This window comes from Schistocerca gregaria, chromosome 1, assembly GCF_023897955.1.
Source record: "Schistocerca gregaria isolate iqSchGreg1 chromosome 1, iqSchGreg1.2, whole genome shotgun sequence".
NCBI classification, from domain to species: Eukaryota; Metazoa; Arthropoda; class Insecta; order Orthoptera; family Acrididae; genus Schistocerca; species Schistocerca gregaria.
This window is the reverse complement of record NC_064920.1, coordinates 573,999,163-574,016,845: the sequence shown is the minus strand read 5'-3', so window position 1 is coordinate 574,016,845 and position 17,683 is coordinate 573,999,163. Positions and strand designations below refer to the sequence as shown.

General features: G+C 44.3%; 1 protein-coding gene across 3 annotated transcripts in view; it reads left to right on the top strand.

The window, feature by feature from the left end:
• Positions 1 to 17,683, top strand: part of LOC126356585 (vesicular acetylcholine transporter-like) — an 886,345-nt gene that overhangs the window by 612,722 nt on the left and 255,940 nt on the right. For all 3 annotated transcript variants that reach the window (XM_050007384.1, XM_050007386.1, XM_050007383.1), the window contains one exon: positions 15,647 to 15,847. In XM_050007384.1, coding sequence (XP_049863341.1) covers positions 15,647 to 15,847 — 201 coding nt within the window. The remainder of the gene's footprint in view (positions 1 to 15,646; positions 15,848 to 17,683) is intronic.

Below are 17,683 nucleotides of genomic sequence, written 5' to 3'. Positions count from 1 at the left end.
TCTCAGCTGGAGCCCTAATCGCGTCCATTATAACTCGGGTCCATACTTAATACAAATTGCAACACTCTCATACTCAGGAAATGAGTGTAGCGAAACGGAGGCAGGAATCCAGCATCGTCGCTCTTGGCAGTCGTGTGGCGGCAGGTGGAATAATTGTTAATGTTCCAATTATTTATTTATGCTGTTGTCTGCCATTCTCAACACTGGCTCTCTAACTACAACACTGGCAACCACAAAGTGATTAGCAAAACGTGAAGCCTGTAATTAGAATTCCTAGTGCCCACTTCATCTGAGAAATACATTTATAGCTACAGCTTATAGCTCTGAGGAATTAGGAGATTGTCTGGAATTCATAATCAAAAACCATGCTCTCTAAAATGTTCACTATATTCTGAAAGTCACAGACCAAAAAGAATCCACACAATCCAACTACCAGAGCAGTTCAGAGTCTAATGCGCTGATGCAACTATAACTGTTCAAATTAAATGTTTAAGTGAATGCTCGCCATAATTTGATGATAACGTTCATCAAACGCCACGCTAAATAATGGTAGAATGTCTGTCCTGCGGCGGCACGTGAAAATACGACATACGGAAACTGAAGTCATCCCAGAATTAACACTTCACTCGAAAACGATTTCATGGTTACGCCATCCGAGGCTGTTTATAGCAATGATACCGGCACGACGCGACTCCCGGCACAGGTGGTGCGCTAATCAGCGTCTGGAGAGAACTGGGGCCTTCCTTCTTCTCGCGCAGCGTTCTTACATATAAAGCCGCGGTGCGGACGGCCAAGGGAACTCCTGATCAAATCTGTTCTCCCGACTAGCCTCTAGGCTAGTAATGCACCACTTTAAGTTATCGAATAAATCATTGCTTCCTTTGCTGATGGCCGATGAAGCTTTCAATTTAATTGTGCAATCAGAACACAAGTAAGTAATCATAATAAAAGTCTGATGTGGCTAAGTCAAATATTTTGGGTGAGAAAATTAATTTAATTACGCTACACGCAGTAGACGAGCTCTGAACTTGCTCTTTGGAGATACGCTAAAGCTATAGTTTTATAGTTGTTCTGTAGAAGCTTCTCACATTTTTACGATTATAGCGGATCTCCCTTCTACTTAAATTCAAACATCCTAGCTTTATTTATTCGCCTACTTAATCTATCTTGCTTCCTTAATTTCTAAGACTAAAACCAGAAAATCATGAATTTCAACTAAAATTTTAATTTGTGAGATCCAGAATACTGTTTCTACTAAATTATTATGCAAAAGGAATCTAAATATAAGTTTTTAAGTTTCTAGTTCTTTTCTGTTGCGCCAGTGATTTTTACAGAAAATCATCCAAATTTCGAAAATGGTTAAAGTTATTGAACTGATATCAAACACATATTGATTTTGTATTACTCCTGACATGCTAGAAACGTTTCAGGTTATTTACTTCATTTTAAAGTATTGCGCAATATTTATGACGTCAGAGCTAGTTACAGCGGGCTGGCTGGCACACAATGGAAAGATTGATGTGAATTTTATACGGCGTGAGTAGGCTGCTTCCCTACACAGTGTCCTAACGAAAGTGGTTTGCAGTTGGCTTCTTCCGACACATTGTGAATAGTCAAGTGTGGTGGATGTTTTATGCGAAAATCATATTCGTGTGTAAAATTCATCCGTCCCAGATCCGATTTTCAGACAGGCCTTTAGTTTTTGGAAACAGGTCCTAAGATACGCCATCAGAGACCTTTTTTTCAGTTCATTAATAGAATACTTAGTGACCATGTTGTGATGCACCCTTTTCCGAGCACAATGAACCAAGTCTCGGTTCTTACGGTTTGTTGAAAACGAAATCCATATCACCGGTTCTTTTTTATAGTGTTCCAGGAACTCCAAAACAATTTCATTTCACCATTTCATAGCTATAAAAGAAATAAAATCAAATGTGATAATCAATATTTTTAAAAATAAACTAATTCAAGTAACGTAGTTGATTATTCATATGCATATGACTTCAATCACCCATAGCGACCCAAACCAAAAGTTTACAAATGCTGACTGCGTACCATGTCAACGAAAATAGTAATGAATAACTGGCCAGAATATCTGGGATAAGCACTACGAAAAATATTATACGATACATACGTACAAAATATTAACTAGTCATAGCTGTTTACGTAACCATGTGCTATATATTTAATAACAAAACAATCCAAGTTATTAGCTGCAGCATTTATTTCCAGAATGAGATTTTCACTCTGCAGCGGAGTGTGCGCTGATATGAAACTTCCTGGCAGATTAAAACTGTGTGCCCGACCGAGACTCGAACTCGGGACCTTTGCCTTTCGCGGGCAAGTGCTCTACCAACTGAGCTACCGAAGCACGACTCACGCCCGGTACTCACAGCTTTACTTCTGCCAATTTGGAAGGTAGGAGACGGATACAGGCAGAAGTAAAGCTGTGAGTACCAGCCGTGAGTCGTGCTTCGGTAGCTCAGTTGGTAGAGCACTTGCCCGCGAAAGGCAAAGGTCCCGAGTTCGAGTCTCGGTCGGGCACACAGTTTTAATCTGCCAGGAAGTTGCAGCGTTTATTGTTTCATACATACAAACTAGGCCCAAATTGAACTACATCTTTTTGTAAATGCTGCTAGAGTCGCCCAGATACCTGCTGATCCACGAGCACTTGCAATAGCACAAATGTCTGGGTGCGGCACCAAAGCACTGTTTGGTGAATGTTGCCTGCCTTTGATGTGTGTAGAAGGGCCGACACGTAGCGGATACGGCGAGCAAAGGTAGACTGGCGCTCGGCAACCAGCGAGCGATCCTGCCACATTAACTGGAATGAAGCGAGGAGTTGCTCGGTATCCACCAAATGCCGCATTCGTTGTACCACCTTTAGAGAGAGATCCGGGGACCGAACTCCCGCTCTCTGCTCTGCCGGCCTCAGCCACTGAAGCGCAGTGTTGTTCAGGGTGGGCGAGGCATCCGCGCTGTGAGGTCCGCCCCGCCATCATCCGGAAATCGAAATATCTGCGGCGGGCGCAGCGTGCCGCCTCTGCGCGCACATTTCCGGGCTCTGGAGGAGGAACAGGGCGCGGCTGCCGCATTTCCGGGCCCGCGTTTGTTCCGCTTTGGCAATCTGCCGCGCGCCGAGAGAGTTCTCCGCCGCCTGCGAGTGCTACCCCCAGACAAAGGGGTGAAAGAGTAGCGTGCGGAAGAACATCCTTCGAAGGACTCTTTTCCGCAGGTCAACCCGTACTGAGAAGTGTGGTAAAATGTTTTGGAGTGGAATTCAAATAATTATCCACTGAACCTGATCTAGAGTATCTTTTTTATTTCTTTGCTTTTCCTAAACCATTCAAAGCGAATGCTAGCTAGTATCACCCAGTAAATATTGAGCACACCATTTCTAAACACTTTGTTTAGTGGAAAATTGTTGATTTGTTTACGCATTTCGAGCGTAGCCCGTCATCACGACGTCATATAAAACGAGTTCATGTGACCCAATTTTACGTATTAATTTATATAAATGGTGTTTATTCTTTCGGACATATCCGAAATAACAGACACTACACATATGAGTATATGCACCTTGACGGTGACTGGGTATTTGACTGTTTTATGTAAATTGTCTTAAATGATTTATTCTGTCAGTTTTTCCTCCTAACATCCTTTTTTTTCCTCTCGAAATTCAGTATTCTTCTATATAAAGGAAATGAATTCAAATAATTTGAAAGCCTGCTAAAATGCTCCATTCGAGTCATGTGATGCCTGTGGAGTCACTGGCTAGCTCGCTGCTCCTACTGTGGGAATGCTAATTCACAGTGATGTCTTGTTTTGAATTTACGTTTCGGAAAATGAGCTACAAAATGTGTGTAGTACCATACAAATAAATCTCCTGAAAAAATCTTTTTGAGTGTTCGAGAGAATGAGCATAAAATGTTGTTGAACTGTACCGGCAAATTACCACCATGTCAACGCACAGGTTCACTAGCTTAATTAAAATTACGTTGCACTGTGAAGTTCACATTAATTTACTTCCGAGATACGCTCTCCCGCTGTTCCAAAGAAGGATAGCGTCATTCAACGAAGTTAAACTCCTAGTGAAAATTGGCGTTTTACCCAAATACACCTCAACTCTTCGGTAGCTCAGTTGTTAGAGCGGTAGAAGGTCAGTTTTTATGTCCACAGATCGCTGGTTCGAAATTAATCCGAAAGCACATTTCAACTTATTTGTTAAAGGAGTCGACAGCCCTCTCCTTTGACAGTCGGCTCTCAGCCGTCTTGCGAAGCTGACGTACGCGGGGCTGTGTGCGGCGCTCGGCAAGCGGTCCGTTGTTTACTCGCGCGGTTAGTGGCGCTGCAGTGCAAACACATCACCTCGAACGACGATGGCGCTTTCGCACAGAAAGGCCACGATAAAATTAATGTTCCATTCCCAGTACGCACGACCTAAGGCGTACTAAATACAGCGTTTCCTGCGTGCAGTAATGTACGTCGATCCACAGGAACTCCTCAGTATATACATCTTTCGATCGTCTCCAGCACAGTTTACCAGAAATTTGTCTATTAAGAAACATACGAACTGATTATTCGCCGATCCAACAACGGAAATCGTTTTCACCACCCGGATGGCAACTTGGGTGTAGTGACTGTTGACCGTGCAGGAGGCCGGCCGCGGTGGCCGAGCGGTTCTAGGTGCTGCAGTCTGGAACCGCGCGACCGTTACGGCAGCAGGTTTGAATCCTGCCTCGGGCATGGATGTGTGTGATGTCCTTATGTTAGGTAGGTTTAAGTAGTTGTAAGGGGACTGATGACCTTAGAAGCTAAGTCCCAAAGTGCTCCGAGCGATAGCCGTGCAGGACTCGGCGTTCGGAATATACGAATCTTCGAGCTGCCGTTTGAAGTTCCAACCACGCTGGTCGTGGACGCGTTGCGGCCTTAAGGGGAAGTACTAAGTCACGTGGAAGAAAAGTGGCACACTTTCGAGACGTATCCTGTTCTGAACGAAGTGCGTCAGTTGCGAATGAAATGCGCAAACACGTCCCCTCGGACGTGATAGTTGGTGGCTGTCGAGTGATCGTCATCTATGACGGTCAACCACGGACTTGTTCGAGGTGCAGCCAGGAAGGGCATGTTCTCTCTGAATGCCTGCAGAGATGCCTCGTCCAGATACCGCGTGCAGATACGATGCCTACCTCGCCACTGACGAAGCTGCTTATTACATACGTTGATGCAGCGAGGAACGTGACGGACGCGGACGTTGGTCCGTTCCAGTTACCGACCCCCGCGGGACCGGTTTCCGCGCCCACGACACCAGGGCCTGCGACGGAACCGTCGACGTGCTCGTTAGCAACCACCACGTCTGCACTCCAGCCGTGTGAGGCAGGAGAGCACCAGAAGATCGATTCAATCTCGGGCACGGATATGCGGGAGGTGTCTACTGTTCGTCGCGACCCAAAGGACTCAGATATTCGTTCGTGCAAACAGAAGTCGCCCAGACAACGAAAGAAGAGGAGGCTGTCCGCAGGAAACGCTTCGCAAGATTAAAAATAAATAAATAAATAAAATATTAAAAATAAATAGAAAATGAAACAAATAAGAAATAGTAAAAGTACTGGCCCTTTCTTTTATCCTTTTCCCCTTTTTTTTCTTTTACCAAAACTATGACAGACGTATTTCATTTTTGTTCGTGGGCGTAGCCTGAAGTGGTGGCAAACATTCATTTTGGTTAGCTTTTGTGGTGAAAGGGGTGGTGGCAGAAGCTGTTGTTTTTATTTGTAAGTTAGACAGGTTTAGGGTGATAGGAGCCAACGCCTGAACTGCAAGACGCCTAGGAACTGGAAAAAAAAGAAAAAAAAAACATGTTAGAGCGGTAGACGGTTGAATACTACGAGTTGATGTCCATAGATCGCTGGTTCGATTCTAACACGAAAGAACATTTTAATTTATTTGTAAAATGACTCGACAGCCTCTCATGTGACAACCAAATTACCATCATAAAACTTCACCACAACGCTAAGAAACAGAGTATTATTATGTTTTCCTTGCCGTTTACGTGCACTTGCGTTTATAATCGCGGTTCACACAATTTGCGTTAAAAAGTTATTTTCTAGTTAATGTGAACACTCAGTATTTACTTTATTAGAAGCATTGTTTTTATCTTCGTACTGTATAGCTGGTTTAAAATTTTGCAGTTTCATCATCTTACATAAAGATTAAGTAAGTCTGCTTCAGACACCAACGTTAGTTTACACTCACAAAAATGGTTCAAATGGCTCTGAGCAGTGTGGGGCTCAACTGCTGTGGTCATTAGTCCCCCAGAACTTAGAACTACTTAAACCTAACTAACCTAAGGACATCACACACACATGCCCGAGGCAGGATTCGAACCTGCCACCGTAGTACACTCACAACTGTGTCATCTGCATTTTGTACACGCTTTATATCTCTCCATATAAGCTCATCGTCCTACAACTCGTTCTACTGTAGGCGTATGGTGATATCTTCACTAACAGAAATGCTTTCTAGAAAAGTGAATTGTTTGGGGTTCGCGAAGACCAGTAAGAACAAGTGAGAATACGACGTGGCGTCAGGCAGTGATGTGTAATATCACCACTACTCTTTAACCTGTATTTAGAACGCATATTCAAAGAAGCCTTACTAGACATGGAAGAAGGAATCTCAGTAAACAGGGTCATGCTGAAGAATGACACTGCGGTGTTTGCGGATACAATGCAAGGGCTGCAGAAGCTGATATACAAAATTTCTGAGACAAGCAAGAAATACAGCTTGGACATCAACACAAACAAAACAAAATTTATGATCATCAGCAGGAAGAACATTCGAGGTGTGAATCTGCACATCAGTGACACAAGCATAGAGCGAGTTTCGCAGTACCCGTATCAGGGCACCATCATTAACGAAGCGTGGGACAACTAGCAGGAGACAAAGTGTCGCATCGGAAAGGCGAGGAGTGTTTTCAACTCGATGAGCGCAGCCTTCAAGAGTCACGATCTCACCATGAACACAAAAATGCGGCTCCTCAGGTGCTATGTGTTCTCAGTTCTCTTGTACGGTGAGGAAACATGGACCCTTGTGAAGGCAACCACTGCCAGACCCCAAGCCTTTGAACTCTGGCTATACAGGAGTATGTTGAGAATATCATGGATTCAAAAAGTGACAAACGTCGAGGTTCTACGTCGGGTTAACGAAAGCCCAGAGTTGATCAACATCATCAAGTGTCGCAAACTACAATACCTTGGCCACTTCATGAGGAACCAAAAAAGATATGAGCTGCTTCAACATATCCTGCAAGGAAAAATCGAGGGAAAGAAAGCTCCGGGACGAAGAATAATTTCCTGGCTCGACAACCTTAGACCTTGGTTTAAGATCTGAAGAACAGTTCCGTATTGCAACTGATAAAGGCAGAATAGGCATGATGATTGCCAATGCCCGAAGCGGACAGCCACGCTAAGAAGAAGAAGAAGAAGAAGAATGATTTTTAAGCTTTAATTACATAAAAGTAACAGATATTTTGGAGATCACTGACATAAATGTTATTTAAATGTTATAATCAATCAGAGTAACAACAGTTCGAACCATTTTTAACATAGGAAAATAGAATATTATAAAGGATGTCCAATAAGTAATGCAACACATTTTCTTCACATTGAAAAAATGCGGAATTTTGTTGTAGCGGAAAACGAGAGCATAGCAGCAGTTAACAGGCTCTTTCAGAATATCTACGGGAACCTGGCATGGAACAAAAGTACGGTGATTCGTTGGGCCAGATGTCTGTCACCATTGCAACAAGGTCGCCTGCGGCACACAGCTGTGACTCGTACAGTGAAAGAACTTGCGGACACTCTCAGGCGAGGGGATCGATGGATCACAGTCAGACACCTCGCAGCTCAGCTGGAGGTCACTGTTGGTATTGCTAACACAGTCGTCCACCAGTTGGCGTACTCAAAGGTGTGTGGTCGCTGGGTTCCTCGCCGCCTAAGACAAGACCATAAAGAGCAACGAAGGACCATCTGCGCGGAATTTCTTGCTCGTCACATGCCAGAGAGTGACAATTTTTTGTCGAACATCGCTACAGACGATGAAACATGGGTTCAGCACTTCGAACCGGAAACAAAACGGCAATCTATGGAGTGGCGCCACACCACGTCTCTTCCCAAGAAAAAGTTCAAAGCCGCACCTTCAACCCATAAAGTCATGGTGGCGCTCATCTAGGGCTCTGCAGGGGTTACTCTGTTTTATGTCATCCATCATGGTGCAGTTGAAGAAACGACTGCAAACGAATTTCTTGTTCTCCATGACAATGAAATGCCCTACGCAAATCTGTGTACCAGAAAGGAGCTCACAAAACTTCCTTGGAGTGTGCTTCCTCATCCACCCTGCAGCTCAAATCTGGTATCTTTCGACTTCCGTCTGAATGACAACAAAGGATGCACCCTACGGTGGATTACTGAGGTAGCAAGGCGTTGGCTCCGATGTCGAGCAGTGCACTGGTACCATGCGGGCTTACAGGCGCTCCCAGTCAGATGGCATAATGCCATCGCATTCAACGGAGATTATGTTGAGAAATACCGTTTGGTATAGATAGGAGAAAAAAGGTAGTCCCGTGGTGTAGGGGTAGCGTCTTTGATTCATAATCAAAACTTCTTCGGTCCCGGGTTCGATCCCCGCAACTGCCTAAATTTTGATAAATAATCAGCATTGGCGGCCGAAGACTTCCGGCATAAGAAGTCAGCCTCATTCTGCCAATAAGCTTGTCAAAGAGGGCGTAGGAGCGGATAGAGGTTCAGGGCACTCTCGTGTTCTAGGGGTGGGAAATTGCCCCTAAAGGCGGGAGAATCAGCAATGATCAACGGCATGAGGATGCAGAAGTCAATGGAAACTACTGCATTAAAGACACGTAACGTGTATCCACAGGACATGTGGCCTGTAATTGAAGAAGTGTCATAATGATCTCTCCATTGGCAAAAGATTCCGGAATAGTCTCCCATTCGGATCTCCGGGAAGGGACTGCCAAGGGTGAGGTTACCATGAGAAAAAGATTGAATAATCAACGAAAGGATAATGTTCTACGAGTCGGGGCGTGGAATGTCAGAAGCTTGAACGTGGTAGGGAAACTAGAAAATCTGGAAATGGAAATGCAAAGGCTCAATCTAGATATAGTAGGGGTCAGTGAAGTGAAGTGGAGGGAAGACAAGGATTTCTGGTCAGATGAGTATCGGGTAATATCAACAGCATCGGAAAACGGTATAACAGGTGTAGGATTCGTTACGAATAGGAAGGTAGGGCAGAGGGTCTGTTACTGTGAATAGTTCAGTGACCGGGTTGTTCTAACCAGAATCGACAGCAGACCAACACCGACAACGATAGTTCAGGTATACATGCCGACGTCGCAAGCTGAAGATGAACAGACAGAGAAAGTGTATGAGGATATTGAAAGGGTAATGCAGTATGTAAAGGAGGACGAAAATCTAATTGTCATGGGCGACTGGAATGCAGGTGTAGGGGAAGGAGTAGAAGAAGAGGTTACAGGAGAATATGGGCTTGGGACAAGGAATGAAAGAGGAGAAAGACTAATTGAGTTCTGTAACACGTTACAGCTAGTAATAGCGAATACCCTGTTCAAGAATCACAAGAGGAGGAGGTATACTTGGAAAAGGCCGGGAGATACGGGAAGATTTCAATTACATTACATCATGGTCAGACAGAGATTCCGAAATCAGATACTGGATTGTAAGGCGTCCCCGGGAGCAGATATAGACTCAGATCACAATATAGTAGTGATGAAGAGTAGGCTGAAGTTCAAGACATTAGTCAGGAAGAATCAATACGCTATGAAGTGGGATACGGAAGTTCTAAGGAATGACGAGATACGTTAGAAGTTCTCTAACGCTATAGATACAGCAATAAGGAATAGCGCAGTAGGCAGCACAGTTGAAGAGGAATGGACGTCTCTAAAAAGGGCCATCACAGAAGTTGGGAAGGAAAACATAGGTACAAAGAAGGTAGCTGCGAAGAAACCATCGGTAACAGAAGAAATACTTCAGTTGATTGATGAAAGGAGGAAATACAAACATGTTCCTGGAAAATCAGGAATACAGAAATACAAGTCGCTGAGGAATGAAATAAATAGGAAGTGCAGGGAAGCTAAGACGAAATGGCTGCAGGAAAAATATGAAGACATCGATAAAAATATGATTGTCGGAAGGACAGACTCAGCATACAGGAATGTCAAAACAATCTTTGGTGACATTAAAAACAACGGAGGTAACATTAAGAGTGCAACGGGAATTCCACTGTTAAATGCAGAGGAGAGAGCAGATAGGTGGTAAGAATACATTGAAAGCCTCTATGAGAGTGAAGATTTGTCTGATGTGATAGAAGAAGAAACAGGAGTCAAGTTAGAAGAGATAGGAGATCCAGTATTGGAATTTAAAAGAGCTTTGGAGGACTTACGGTCAAATAAGGCAGAAGGGATTGATAACATTCCATCAGAATTTCTAAAATCATTAGGGGAAGTGGCAATAAAACGACTATTCACGTTGGTGTGTAGAATATATGAGTCTGGCGACATACCATCTGACTTTCGGAAAACCATCATCCACACAATTCCGAAGACGGCAAGAGCTGACAAGTGCGAGAGTTATCGCACAATCAGCTTAACAGCTGATGCATCGAAGCTGCTTACAAGAATAATATACAGAAGAATGGAAAAGAAAATTGAGAATGCGCTAGGTGACGATCAGTTTGGCTTTAGGGAAAGTAAAGGCACGAGAGAGGCAATTCTGACGTTACGGCTAATAATGAAAGCAAGGCAAAAGAAAAATCAAGACACGTTCATAGTATTTGTCGACCTGGAAAAAGCGTTCGTCAATATAAAATGGTGCAAGCTCTTCAAGATTCTGAAAAAAAGTGGGGCTAAGCTATAGGGAGAGACGGGTCATGTACAATATGTACAACAACCAAGAGGGAATAATTAGAGTGGACGATCAAGAACGAAGAGCTCGTATTAAGAAGGGTGTAAGACAAGGATGTAGCCTTTCGCCCCTACTCTTCAATCTGTACATCGAGGAAGCAATTATGGAAATTAAAGAAAGGTTCAGGAGTGGAATTAAAATACAAAGTGAAAGGATATCAATGATACGATTCGCTGATGACATTGCTATCCTGAGTGAAAGTGAAGAAGAATTAAATGATCTGCTGAATGGAATGAACAGTCTAATGCGTATACAGTATGGTTTGAGAGTAAATCGGAGAAAGACGAAGGTAATGAGAAGTAGTAGAAAGGAGAACAGCGAGAAACTTAACATCAGGATTGATGGTCACGAAGTCAATGAAGTTAAGGAATTCTGCTACCTAGGCAGTAAAGTAACCAATGACGGACGGTGCAAGAAGGACATCAACTGCAGACTCGCTATGGCAAAAAAAGGCATTTCTGGTCAAGAGAAGTCTACTAATATCAAATACCGGCCTTAATTTGAAGAAGAAATTTCTGAGAATGTACGTTTGGAGTACAGCATTGTATGGAAGGGAAACATGGACTGTGGGAAAACCGGAACAGAAGAGAATCGAAGCATTTGAGATGTGGTGCTGTAGACGAATGTTGAAAATTAGGTGGACTGATAAGGTAAGGAATGAGGAGGTTCTACGCAGAATCGGAGAGGAAAGGACTATGTGGAAAACACTGATAAGGAGAAGGGACAGCATGATAGGACATCTGCTAAGACATGAGGGAATGACTTCCATGGTACTAGAGGGAGCTGTAGAGGGCAAAAACTGTAGAGGAAGACAGAGATTGGAATACGTCAAGCATATAATTGAGGACGTAGGTTGCAAGTGCTACTCTTGAGATGAAGAGGTTAGCACAGGAAAGGAATTCGTGGCGGGCCGCATCAAACCAGTCCGTAGACTGATGAAAAAAAAAAAAAAAAAAAAAAAATAAAAAAATAAAAAAAAATCATAGGAGTGTGGAATAGTGTGGTGTATCGAAACGCTGAGCAGAACCAACCTAGCAGAAAAAAATGTGTTACAGTGCTTACTGAATGCCCCACGCTAATTATGATTCAGTGCAGATGCACTCTTCACCCAACTTCTTGCAGGTATCACCAAGAGGCTGCGACCAGTGGGGAAAATGAACGGGAGGACGCTACGGAAATACTGTGCGTCACGTTGGAAGTGGAAGTTTGGGTTGGACGCGACGTGTGCTCAGATAACCGCAGACAGTCAGCCTTTAGCGGGGCAGCGGTTCGGACGGTGTTTACATCCCGTCCGCGCGGTTGCGCGACAGGTGTTCAGTGTGCAGCGGTGTGCCGCGGTAATACACAGTACGAATCATGGCCTTGTCGTTCCGCAAATCGACAATGAAATTTAGTTTTGTTAGCGAATATGCTCGACCGAAGGCTTACAAGATAGGACATTTACGAGACGAGGTAAAAATCGAACCTGACGTTCTAGTGGGAATAAACTTACCTATAGTCAACAGCGTGATCTATGCCAAGCTCATTAATCAAGCGGCATGTGACAAGGACTTCGCTTCTGTCGTTCGGAAGGGTATGTTGGAGCGATTACAGGATAAGACGCCGGCATGGGACTACCAACGATCCTATTGTTTGAGTATTCATTCGAAGTGCCAGAAGAATTGGTGACAGACACCTTGCGGTCTTACGGAACGGTTCTGTCCCATGTGTCTGAAAAATGGGCGGGTTTGAAAAGGTATCCTGTCCTCAATGGCGTCAGACAAATGCGGGAAATCAGCGCAGTTTTAGTGAAGATGGTATGCCATTGCCTTTCTCCGACCAATTATGAATTCGTAGTTGAATATCTATGTCGTATCGATGAATATGATAAGTGGTTATACAATCTAGTCCTGTATTGTTCTGAGTAAAAGCAATATGACGGAGAAACCGCTTACTCCTTTCTAAGAACAACAACCGTGCGAGATGTTGCCGCATACGGGAGGAGCAACATTCAAATCCCCGTGCAGCCATCCAGATGAAGATACCCCGTTGTTTCCTCTTTACGTTCGGTTACAGCAAATGCCAGACTCGAAACTTCATGTTAGGTTAAAACTCTTGCCGAACCGGTACTCAGATCAAAACTTTGGCTACCATCCAGAAGTCGCAGCAGAGTAACGTATACAGGAGAGTTTCCTTGGATCTGGGAAAGTAGGAGAAGTGAAGCTGGGAAGACGAGTCCTTGCCGTCGGTAAGGCAAACTCCCGGGGTCGAGTACCAGTCCGACACGAAGTTCTCATCTGTCAGGAAGTATAAAAAATTTAGAAGTGAACAAAATACGAGGGTACGAAATATCAGACAAGCTGTGTGATTCGAATGAAGAGTACCTCGCAAACAGAACATTCTCAACGGAGAGATATCCACAGAAGTAAAAGTACACCGTTTTGTTTCACATTACGAAAGACAAGACCTCTGAAGTGCAACGAGGCTTTTCACGGTTGATGCTGTTGCATACGCAGAAGTTACAAAGCTAGGAAACTGTAAAATTGTAACTAAATGCAGGAAGACCTGCAGACGATCGACCTTTAGTGTGCAGAATGGCAGTTGAGCCTCATCGTAAACAAATGTAACATATTGCACATAATTAGGCAAAATACCCATTATTGTATGATTGCACAACTGCAGTCCAACCCTCAGGCAGTTACTTCCACAAAGTATCTCGGAATATGCACACGGTGCTAGGGAGGTTATAATTAAAGTGCAGCTACTCACAGAGGTTCAGTATTGGCTGTAATTATCGTATGGCAGCGAATCTTAGTAGATATGCTATAAAGCTTATGCGGAACCAATATGTACTGAAAAACTTAGTTCCAGTTTTGGCCACCAGGTGCAAATCAGGCGTTGTACAGCATCCTGTCGGTGTCTCCAGTGTTCATACTGAAAACTCTGTAAGTGGTGGTTAATAATGAAACCAACATCATGCCTTTCCTGCTTGTTTGACCTTTCCTGCCTACATTCTGTTCTTAATGTATTGCATGTGGAATCAGTTGTAAACGTCTTTCTTGCATTCGCAGCGCCAAATTTGCACCTGGTGGCCAAAATTGGAACTACGTTTTTCCAGCACAGATCGGTTCCTCATTAACGCACTAGAAATGTACCAAAGTTACTCTCATAACGTAACAGCAGCCCACACTGGACCTCTGTGAGTACCTGCACTTTAAGTTTAACCGCCCGTTACAAACATCGAATACACCCGTATAAAAAAAGTGAAAACCTCCTATAAATGATAATTATTGTATAACAGACATTTACTGGTGATCGTGTTTGAACTGCCAACCAGCAGCACGCAAGTCAGCGACGCCTACATACAGCGCACTTCACGGCATCATCATTCTTAAAGTGTACCTATGAAAATACACAAGCGTCCGATTCCACCCATCTGCTTTGACCCATGATGTCACAAATATGGCGAAAACGACCATACACTAGGACTCCAATATGGCGCCTATGACGTCATTACGTAAACATGACCACAAACACGAAAATACATTGAAAAACCAACACTCACACGTTCCACAAAAACCTAATGAAACTAATGGGACAAACGTGGGAAATTTGGCGTTTTTGGGTGGGGACAAAGTAAATATAAACAAATTTAGACACACACCACCATACCAAACCACAAAAAACGACGAAAAAACCCGTCAGCACAAAACTTCCCAAATTCCACTAAACACAATATCCTCTGGAAACAGACACTTCCCTTGACCTATGTAGCTCAACAACAGTTCCCGATCACAAAACTTAGAATCGAACACTTCCCTTGACCTATAAAGATCAGCAGCAGCTCCCGATTGCACAAATTGGAATTGAACACTACCCTTGACCTATATAGGTCAACAGAAACTACCGATACCAAACCATGAAACCCAAAACTACAACCACGTCCACAATCATCACTACCTCAAAAAACACAACAAACCAAAAATTGGAATCGAACACTTCCCTTGACTTGTTATCCTTACATCTCCACATACAGTCGTCCCTGGTCCGAGACGCCAGAACTTTAGTAGGTCTCATTTCTTCACGACATACTGAACGCTTCATGACTTCATCCAAAAATCCGAATAGTTGAAGAAATTTTATTAGTGACAGCGCACTGTCCCCCCTCATCGTCGACAACCGAAAACTGTTGACCTTGTCAGTCATATCCATACCTACCAAAAACATAAAAAAAAGCAATTTACCAAAATTCACGCACGATGAACAGAAAAACTCACTGAAAAATATTCCGCTGAAAGCACAGTCCCGATACCACATACGAGCAATGCTATCACGGAAATGAACCTCATACGCCACGTAACACACTACCCATAAACACACCACCAGAGAGAACCACCGACCGCAACAATACGCCACCTATAAACACGCCACACACGCAAACTAAACCAAAAACATTACCTAACACACCACCAGAGACCACCGCCGATCACATCAAAACGAAACCTACAAAGACGCCACTCTCACAAACTAAATTCCGCTCCGTCGTGACGTCACACACCACAACAGCCTTACGTCACGGGTCAAAGCCGATGGGTGGGATCGGACGCTGCGGTCGATCCCTACCTAAAAAATTCGCCACGGAGTTGTAAAAATAAGGAGTGGTGTTGCGGTTATTGCAGGACCTGCAGCCGCTGCCGAAGCTGCCGGTGCCGGAGCTGGAGCGGACGCTGGAGCGCTACCTGGAGGCGCTTCGGCCGCTGCTGGACGAGGCGTCCCTGGAGCGCGCGCGCGCAGCCGTCAGGGCGTTTGGCGCCGCGGGTGGCGCCGGGCCGCGCCTGCAGGACGCGCTGCTGGCGCGCCGCGAGGCTCTGGACAACTGGGTGAGTGCGGCTCGCTGCTGTTGGAGCACCACCGAGGGTGCAGAGGTGCGAGCCTCATCACATCCCGTGGCCAACTCCTCTGGCAGTGGTTTGAGCATAAGGCAGCCGCCGCTGCATCTCACAATGTGTTTACCGTGACGTCTTCAAAACGTACTCGCTACAGTCTTTACAGACCACTGCTATTGGTACATTTTCCCTTGGACCGTTCGTCTGTTGTTTAGTTCTGCCTCTGGTAGCAAAGCGGACTGGTTTCCGTGGAACGTTTCCCCAGTAAATTTCCCTTTAGACTTTAACAACATTGTAAACACAAAATAATTATTCTTGAAGTCGGGGAGGCCCTGGGGTAGGAGAAGGAGGAGGGAACGGGAGAATGGCAGTTAGTGTCAGCAAGTTGCAGGTAGCAGCAACTCTTGCGGATAGTTGCTTGGAAAGGATAAACGCCTGCATATGCCGAGAAATCACTTTGAAACAAACCAAGGACCTTGCGACAGTTCCTCAGATTACTACGTAAGTGCATTTGTTCGTATCCTTTAGTTTTGCATGTTGATATTCCGACTGCTATTGGTTTATTTATGCATTGTCATTTTTTGTTTGTAGTTCATTGTTGCTATTTGACTTTTCATATCGTCACTTTGTCATTTGGAGATAGCGAGTGGAGCTGTGGATGCTTTAAAAATGTTGTGCTACGAGGATAAATCGGAATATTACCTGCATATTCTTCTGTTTGAGTTCAGTGAAGAAATGAATCACAATAGGAGGCGGTATACTTGAAAAAGACTCGATCATACGAGGTTTAACCTGGATTACATCATGGTCGCCGGCCGGAGTGGCCGAGCGGTTCTAGGCGCTACAGTCTGGAACCGCGCGGATGCTACGGTCGCAGGTTCGAATCCTGCCTCGGGCATGGATGTGTGTGATGTCCTTAGGTTAGCTAGGTTTAAGTAGTTCTAAGTTCTAGGGGACTGATGACCTCAGAAGTTAAGTCCCATAGTGCTCAGAGCCATTTGAGCCATACATCATGGTCAGACAGATATTCCGAAATTAGACACTGGATTGTAAGGCATACCCAAGACAAAATATAGACTCAGATCACAATATAGTAGTGTTGAAGAGTAGGTTCAAATGGTTCAAATGGCTCTGAGCACTATGTGACTTAACATCTGAGGTCATCAGTCCCCTAGACTAAGAACTACTTAAACCTAACTAACCTAAGGACGGCACACACATCCATGCCCGAGGCAGGATTCGAACCTGCCACCGTAGCAGCAGCGCATTTCCGGACTGAAGCACCTACAACAGCTCGACGACAGCGGCCGGCTGAAGAGTAAGCTGAAGTTCAAGAGATCTGTTAGGAAGAATCAATACCCAAAGAAGTGGGATACGAATATACTAAGCGATGACGAGACACGCTTGAAGTTCTCTAAGAAGACAGATACATCCATATGGAATATCTCAGCAGGCAGCACAGTTGAAGAGGAGTGGACATCTCTAAAAACGGCCATCATAGAAATTCGAAAGGAAAACCATAGGTACAGAGCAGATATCTCCGAAGAAACCGTGGGTGACAAAAGAAATACTTCAGTTGATCGAAGAAGAAGGAAGTACAAACAATTTCTGGTAAAGTCAGGAATACAGAAATACAAATCGCTGAAGAGAGAAATAAATTGAAACTGTAGGGAAGCTAGGACGGAACTGTGCCATGAAAAATGTGAAGATATCGAAAAAGAAATGGTTGTCAAAAGAACTGACCCAGCGCATAGGAAAGTCAAAATAAGCTTCGGTGACATTAAAGCAGGGGCGGTAGCACAAAGAGTTCAACGGGAGTTCCACTGTTAA